Here is an 8,961-nt window from a genome sequence, read left to right as displayed (position 1 = left end):
CCACCCTCTGACGCGCCGCTGGGCAGCGACCCCAGCGCACCGCCCCTCGCCCCCGCAGGTTCTGAGCGCGTAAGGGATCCTGCTCACAGGAGATGAGGGCGGCTGCTCTCGCCGGCGCACGAGTGCAGTACGCTCCGAAGGGAAAATGCCGTGTAACACCTTCAGTCTGAATCCGCTGCTGCCCCAGCCCTGGTGTAACAGCCTGAAGGCCGGAGGGAATCCCCGGGATCGGTCCAAATAACTTAGCGCTATTTGCCTGCCTGCAAAGATGCCCGCACCTACTGGAGCTAATTCAGCGAGTCAGCCCAGTGTTCTTGTGCTAAAAACTTTTTATTAAAAAGGGGGGGGCTCTCTGCAGCTAAAGGCAGGTACAACGCAAGACTGACACGTCAACACCGCGGCAGATGGGATGCGAAACGTCGACTGTGACAAAAGACCGTGTCTCCAGTTTAGGAAGTCTTACTCTCACACCCGAAAACACCACCAATGCGTACGTCAGTTATGACCACTTAACTGTAAAAGAAGCCCCACTTTTCCGTTGCAAGTTGTATGTAAATAGCGCTACTAAAACATGGAGATCCTTACAGAACCTTTCACATTTCACAGCTTTAACAGTTTTTCTTGCCAGTTCTCACAGACTAACATAAAAAGCTGTCCCCTAAATACATTTTAAAAAACCCCTCAGATAAAAAAAAACCCATCTCAGGTGATACAAAAAGAATTTCAAAAGAATCCCATAGTTTGGCTTTAGAATTAATACTTGAAAAAAATATCTTTACAGGAAAACAAAAACCAACGACCAAACCTTAAACCGCAGGGGTTCACCTTTTCTTCACTCCGTATGCACACGTGTGTTACAGTTACCAGTTTACAGCAGATACCTTGCCCTGGTGACTGCCTTCCTGTGTACAAACCCAACAGGCACCAGGGAAGAAATGAGAGCAAGCTTACATGTAACCAGTTACTCATCCTGCAGCATCAAGCACCAGTGGCAGCTTTCAGAATCTGAGGCACCTTACATTTCTTCTTCTGCAGTACCAGGACCAAGCTGTAGGCCTCTCACCCACACGCTGGTAACAGACTAATGAGTGTCATTAAGAATGAACCTGACGTTTCCCAGTAGTTTGAGGGGATCAGTACTTCAAAGGGATACTGGAGCCGTTTCATGCAAAAAGTTGTCTGCTCACATAAATAGCTTCTGCATCAGTACCATATACTAGGCATGGTCCTAAAACATCTAAACTATTCACAGACAAAGTCTGATTTGGAATTAAGTTGGTGATTTCCACGCGGTCTTTGGTAGGATCGTTGCTCAGCCAGGCACTTACTACAGACTGGTTCATGGTGTTGTGTGAAAAATAGGTAGTACTTCTTCCTCCTGTAGGAAGGAAAAGAGGGAAATGAGTTCCAATTTAGTTGATATATTGTCAGAATTTGGAGAAACATAGTAGGCATAGTACAGACATAGTGGGAATATCATTTTACATTCAAGTCAGTTTTCAGGTTAGGTAACAGATGTTGTCATCTCCTTGGTAAATGAGGGAAAAAAATAGCTTCAAAAACCCACATTAAGTACTTAAAGTGATCAGAGAAACCTGCTACCAGCTCCATCCTCAGTTAAAACAAACGGGTCAGTACAGCTATGAACTCATCATGCTGAACACACAAGTATCACCAAGTCTTTCTAGCCAGAGACTAAAGTGAAGACAGACCTCCTGTCTGTTTATACAGAGTCTTGCTCTGTCTGGGGCAACAGCTTTGCTCACTAACACCTATTCCCTACCGGTTCTGCAGCAAGTGATATAACCTGGCTTTGGCTCTGAATTTCTTTCACAGAACATTTAATGTTCAAACTGAAATCTCTCCGTTTAAGAGCTATCATTTAACAAAATTAGCAGTGGGCTGAAACGGTGCTAAAGGTTTTATTTAACATACCTTAAAACATGCAAAGTGCAACCTGAATTGGTTACTCTACTGTTTCCCTGTACAAAACTAAGCTTTGAATGGGAATTTAGAGGCCAAAGGCAGCAGAGGACATCTGAAAGTGTCCCCACGGTTTATAGTCTGAAGTGGCAAGCAATCAAGTAGTCCTTCTGACTAGAACATGTACAGAAATGTTTACGAAGTCAGTACCATACCTTTAATTAAAAACCTGACAACACAAAGGGATCCAGTTTCATTCACTGTAAGTTCCGATTACAACCTTGAAGAGTAAATTAATAACTCCACTATCCTATTCACGTATCAATTATTTTGGTATTATAACATTTCATACATCTTCCTTGGAGACTCAGACAGTAATGTGTTATTTCGGCTGCCTTCACGTCTTTTCTACATACGGGTGATTTAAAGTGAACACAGTTTGTCTATACACACTACATATGCCCCTTCACACACCCGACAGAGTACAGCAGATTTAAAACAAACCAAAAAACCCCATCAAACCTCAAAACAACCCCACAGAGACATCAAAAACTGCACACCACAACTGTTAGCCTTCTAAGCAGTGTCCCTGTAGTGACTATCAGGGCTTTCTTTCTAAGAAAGCAAACCAACTTTTGTAGTAGGTCTGTGTTGTAAGTGGGTCCTGCGAGAACACTAACTTCAATTACATTGCCAACTGACTAATTCAGTGCACACCGACCGCAAACACCTTTACCTTGATGAAGAAAAGATGGTTTGTCAGATATGTCTGTGGAAGTACCCCAGTGCCAAAGAGATCCATCTTCAGAACATGTAAATAAGTGATCGGGGTTGGAGGGATGGAAGTGAACTTCCCACACTGGAAATATCAAACCAAAACAAAACCACTTCAGAACAACTATCAAGTATTTCAGTCTGTGAACTTTGGCTAGCACGATGTGGACAAGAATTAGAAGAACCCAGGGCCAAACCCCCACCCTTAGTTATTAACTGCAGTTTTCTCTGGGAGGAAAACAGAAAAAACAGTTCCCTCTGTGAACTTTGGCTAGCACGATGTGGACAAGAATTAGAAGAACCCAGGGCCAAACCCCCACCTTAGTTAACCGCAGTTTGCTCTGGGAGGAAAACAGAAAAGACAGTTCCCCCTCCTGCCCCACATTTTCAGGTTTGTTAGTAACTGCATTCTCACCCGCGTACTACAGCATCCACATCTATGGCAATTAATACACGTACCCTACTAGAAACACAGCCATTCTGGTTGGCTGTGACTATAATGACTCATTAAAGAGCTGCTTACTAATTCTAGCTTTAGTTTAGAGTTAGCTTTTAGGCAAGAACAATCTCATATACAGGCAAGGAACAAACTGAAGCCAACTGGATAACAACACATTAAGTAGCAACTGTGTGACTGTTTTCTATCCTAGCTACACCACCTTTTGGTAGTTTTTTATCAGAACTTATATATACTTACTTTCTGCTTCATGCGCATTTAGCAGAGACACTGGCATAGTACCCTGCCTGATGTCCCAAATACTCAGCATCCCATCCTGGCCCCCTGTGGCCACGATATGCTGCTGATCGGGATGCCTGTCCACGCAGTGCAGTGGGACTCTGTCACCTGTCCTGCGAAGGACAAGAAAAAAACCCAAAACAAACCAGGAATTCTTCATTCAGCTTCCATTTTCTCCTTCTGCACTGACGAAGAAGGTAATGCTATTGGCTGCGGCTTCAATTCCTGCACCATCTGGTCACTACAGGCTGAAGCTGCATGACATCTACTGGAAGTCAGAGGTATGGCAATAACGTGAAGCTACAGTTGGATGAGCATGAGGTTCCGTGCCCTGTGGTACACAGACATCCACACGGTATCCAACAGCTTTACCCAAGTGAGAAAACACTGCCTACAGATAACACTAAGACTACCTACAATGAGAAGGTTACTTCGAAATTCGTATTATAATTACAGTTTCATCATATACTAACAGTTACAAAGGGAGACTGGGTATTAACAAAACCAGCTTCCTAAACCACAGCCTAATAACACCAATGGGAATTATTCCACAAAACAGTATTTAAATCTAGCTCAGTTTGTTTTCTCACAATACCTTATAAGGCACAAAGTTATCATTCAAATACATTTCAAATGCCAGAAACCTTACATTAGTCCTATGGAGTCCTGTAGAGTAAATGTATGGAGTATATTTACTCAGGGAGAGTGAGAAGAGTGAATTTTGGGTTGCGGGTGTTTACCCCCTCCAAAAAGATCAAGTGTACAGGTACAACAGTCCTTCAAAGAGCCAAATCACAGAACAGGCCACCTACATAATGCTCAGCCACAACAATAATTCAGCCATTAAGCAGAGTCTGCTTTTGATTATTTAAATACCAAATAAGTTGAAAACATAAAAAAAATCAGTCATTTATCATCCCATTGTCAAGAAGGCATCAGTAAAGATTTAAATCAGATTCTATAAAGTAGCACATGCTTCTCAATAAATACGTAAAAAAAAAGTCTTACAAAGAAAATATTTGAGATGGCTCATTTCTTTGCTGTCTGAGGTCCCATATTTTTAACTGTCCAATCGAATTTACTGTCAAGATCTCAGTTATGCGAAGGAAAGTCACCGCATGGAGCGTACTGCTGTCTGCATTGTCTGCAAGAGACAAGGAAAGCATGCAGGTCAACCTACAGCATACTAATGCCAAGTAACTCTTTCTAGAAGACAGAACACAGCTGCTTAAACATGGTTACAACCTCTCTGCATTTTCAGGGGCAGAGAGGCAGACCAATGTCACATGACATGTTAAGTGTTGCAAGGGTACCCTATCAAACATTAGTGAGACAAATTGTGAAAAGCTGTATTTAATTAGCTCCGGTGCTTGCAGAACTACTTGTTGATCCACAAGATTTCTTTCTATAGTTCCCAAAAAGGAGGAATCAATTTAGCCAGGTCTACGGTTTTCATAAGCATTTTCTTTATATGCTCTGCATCTACCGACAGGAGGCAGGCTACGGAGCTTCACATAATGCAGTTCTTTTAAACACAAGAAACAGGAGAACATTAGTTCTTTTAAACACAAGAAACAGGAACACTGCCCGAGAACATCAAGCAGTTGTATACAGAAGCACTTAATTCACTAAGTTTTAGACCTTCTCCAAGAACTATCAATGTGATATCCATCCCTGCCTCTAAGGCCAAACCAGAATTATGCTTTACTTGTTAATCTCAATAACTAAATGGCAAAGCTCTTTTTTCAGGTCCTTTTCTCCAGTGCTTCTTTGGCCAGAATTATTTACAATGTCAAACACTTCACAGCATTGAGGTGAAACCTGAGGCTCTAGGAGAGAATAACAGACACTATAATCTTCCATCTTCATTCTGTTGTTTACGTATAAACTTTTCGCCTTGATTATGACGGGGTAACATTAAGTCTACTTTCACTTCAACATTCTTTGCGGAAGTCCACACTGAAAATATAGGTGAATTTTTTGCCACATAAGCTGTAAACCTTTTCCAATATTGAGACAGACAAGTTTCATTCAGGTATCTGTAACCAGGCATCAGTGTGTTTTCTTTGCTGTGTACTATTTAAATGAAAGATGAGCGGAAGAGAAAGAAACCCACCAACATCTTGAAATATAAATGTTACACTACTGAACACTGAAGTTCTAAAGGACTTAAATCACTTATTCTGTCAGGAAAATTTTATGAATGATACATCTTTATGGCTCCAGAAAGATTTTTACATCATTAACTTGGGAGACTTTTTCCTACCGCAGTTGACTATAAACATATCAACTCTGTATGTTTAATACAGATCCATTAAACAGTAACAAAAATATGAAGGTACTCCTTTACAAACATTTCATGATGTACAAGAGTTCTATCTTCATGTTAAAACATGTTGCGGGTTCAGCTCAGCACCTGGGAAATGTCAAGATGTCACTGAACTGTGAACCAGTACAAAGGATTGCTTACATGATAGAACTTCATCCTGAAAAAACTTAAAACCATTTTCCAAGATGTTCTCTCCTCCCTCTCCAACTTCTATTGGAAAAAAGTCCCTAGTCAATGAGTTTGTGCTAATCCCATCCACCTAACTCCAGGTAAGCTTCACTTACCAGGTCATAGCTATGACTGACTTACCTATGGACCATCCCTATTTTAACATTTCCCTTCCTATTTCCAAAAGGATGTTTCTCAATTAATTCACATGGGAGTTCTTAAATGTTTATGCACCAGGAAACCCCAGCGCAGTCTTACAGCAATGTAACACTGGCTGATGCTACCACTACAAAGCAAACATTTTCACAGTGCCATCAAGCAAGCCCTAAGAAAATTAACAACTTGCATCCTGCATATCATTAGGTCTGTATGTAAGCACCTGAGCAGCTGCCAGAAAAAAATATGGATTTTTTTTTTAAATATCTACTTCCTGTGAGTCAGCAAGCCATTCTATTATTTTAAAATATTTTTACTTATATACAGATATTCACACAGGGTGTTCTGGTACAACTTTAAAATAATATAATCCCTTCAAACTAGTTAGTGTTGTTGCCTCTCAAAGAGGAAGTTACTGTGTTTTGTGGGCATGTGTTAATAAAATCTGCCACAAGCCCTGCTACCTCTTTTTTTTAAGAAAAAAAAACAACCAAAAAAACCACCAAACACACCACAACAACCACATATAGACAGGTTCCCTACAGGAATTCTTAAGAAGCTTCAGTAAAGGGCTGTATGCAATTAATAGGATTTATTGTGTGTGTGTATACAGCCACGCAGACACACAAGTACATCCCAGAGCACGCACTTCCTTAATTGGCTTATCACTGTGTAAATCCCTTCATCCACTAGAGGCATGATTTTCCTTGGGAGAAACAGGTGCTGTGTCAAACTGAAGTTTCGGGGAGAACGTCCCAGCTTAGTAATGCCACTATCAAACACAGTGCTACTGTCCTTTAAATTATTTCTGCTTCTAAGTTCCATTTCCAACAGATGCTACAAAGTTGTATTCTATTTCCATGAGACCAGCATGACAGAGTTCAGAATAACCAAGTTCTAAAACCTTTCACAAACATCCTACTCTGCCGCATAATCTATTACGCGAGTAAAGAGTGAGCTTTATTCAATTAGGGAGAAGTGAGCACTGTAAGCCACAACACCTAGGGAACAGGGTACAAACCATGATTTCTGGTTCTTGGTGTTCCTTTAGACAGAGAAGTAGATGTTTTTGAATATGGACACCATGAAGGTTAATCTTAGTACAAATAGCAAATTCAAATGACTGTTCCACTGACCTCTGGTTATGAGGAGCTTGGGACACAATACTTCCTGAAGTCTAACCATATTTCACATATACTGTCATAGTATTTAACCATTTTAGATTAAACAGAATCCTACAGAGAATGTTAAGTTTGAAACTTGTCTGTCAGTTAAAACAAACTTGGAAATATCTCAATGAATATAAAAACACATCTGAAATACACATCAAGTATCTCAAGTCTAGAAGAATATAGGAATTATCAATTCTCAACTGACTCACTTTTTTGGGGAGTTATCATTTGAGAAGCTAAAAACCAAACAAGCCACTCCAAACGAAGCTAATTTGAGCAGTTATTTGACATACCTATAGTTCTAACTGCATCCTTTTGGTCAGCTCTGAAGAGATTTATTCTACCATCTTCTCCAACTGTGACAATTTCTGGGTTGTTGCAGATGACTCCGGTACATGCTGCTCCGCCACCAGATGTGTCTTGATTCACATGGTAATGGGCTTTCTCCCACCGCTGGTTGGCAGATAAAGTCTAAGTAGTAACCAGACATGAAATTCTGCTGGTAAGTAACGATACTGATAGAACAAAGCTTCCAGAACACTCACAAAACCAGAAACAACCTCCAGGAAAGCCACACTACCTCACAGAAATTAGAATCTCCTACACAAATAATCAGAGATCTAAATTTCTCTCAACAATCTGGCTCTGGAATCTAATTTATGTAGCCCATGTGCTAAAAATCTGTGTTTTGTGTTTCTTTCCTTGTATGTATAAAGCCAAACCTTTCTATAACAGACTTCAAAAATTTGATTTTGCTGTCCAGGTGTTTCTCACTCTAGTATTTTTGAGAATGTTACACCAAGATCAATGACCTGTATTACACAAGTAGCAAGTTACTTACCTGATTATTTTGATGATGACGGAATATAGTTACAGTTCCTGTTGATGAGGCAACCACAATTCTCTCTTCATCCAAAAACTAGGGAGAGATATTAAGTGTGCTATTAGTTGATGCCAATACCTAGATGATCATTTTGGTTTTAGAACAACCTAAATTATTGGTAGGTCTAGTTAAAAAAAAAACCCACACCAACAACAAAACCACACATCCTAAACCCACAAACTGATACTGGCTGGGTTTGCCCTTCTTAATCATAAGATTTGTGTGTGTGTGTGTGTGACTCTCAGCATTCTGACATTTCATTATCACAATTACTCCTAAGTGACAAGCCCTCAGCAAATACAGATCTATTCAATACAGCTGCTTTACCTGCATGTCCATAACATCACCGTTGTGCCTGATGTCACACAGCAGCTGAGGTTCTCCTTGATATTCACCATTGACGCCCACATTTCCATGATCTCCAACAGCCCAAACAGAGATCCTGTTATCCTGGACGGAAACGCAACCACCCATTTCACACAAAAGTGCTTGTGAAAGCGTCTAACAACACTCCAGCCCAGAAGTCACGGCCTCCTCGCTACAGCCGGGGGAAAACAGCAGGCTGCAGGCCGCGCACTACTCCTGAGGAAGGCGCCATTGACGCCCACATTTCCATGATCTCCAACAGCCCAAACAGAGATCCTGTTATCCTGGACGGAAACGCAACCACCCATTTCACACAAAAGTGCTTGTGAAAGCGTCTAACAACACTCCAGCCCAGAAGTCACGGCCTCCTCGCTACAGCCGGGGGAAAACAGCAGGCTGCAGGCCGCGCACTACTCCTGAGGAAGGCGCCACAGGCAGGAGGGAGGAAGGGAGG

The 8,961-nt window shown here is 41.2% G+C and overlaps 1 protein-coding gene across 1 annotated transcript; it reads right to left on the bottom strand.

The window, feature by feature from the left end:
- Nucleotides 1–929: 929 nt before the first annotated feature.
- On the bottom strand, nucleotides 930–8,591 carry NUP43 (nucleoporin 43kDa; the record flags this gene model as incomplete). Its single annotated transcript, XM_010152264.1, has 7 exons — nucleotides 930–1,378; nucleotides 2,660–2,782; nucleotides 3,395–3,546; nucleotides 4,442–4,577; nucleotides 7,552–7,729; nucleotides 8,100–8,177; nucleotides 8,469–8,591. Coding segments are annotated over 7 exons (1,005 nt in total), but the record flags the coding sequence as incomplete, so codon positions are not given.
- Between the last annotated feature and the right edge of the window lie 370 nt (nucleotides 8,592–8,961).

The sequence above is a fragment of the Eurypyga helias genome, unplaced genomic scaffold (genome assembly GCF_000690775.1).
Source record: "Eurypyga helias isolate BGI_N326 unplaced genomic scaffold, ASM69077v1 scaffold13565, whole genome shotgun sequence".
Classification (NCBI taxonomy): Eukaryota; Metazoa; Chordata; class Aves; order Eurypygiformes; family Eurypygidae; genus Eurypyga; species Eurypyga helias.
Note: the sequence above shows the minus strand (reverse complement) of the source record. Positions and strands in the feature narration are given on the sequence as shown.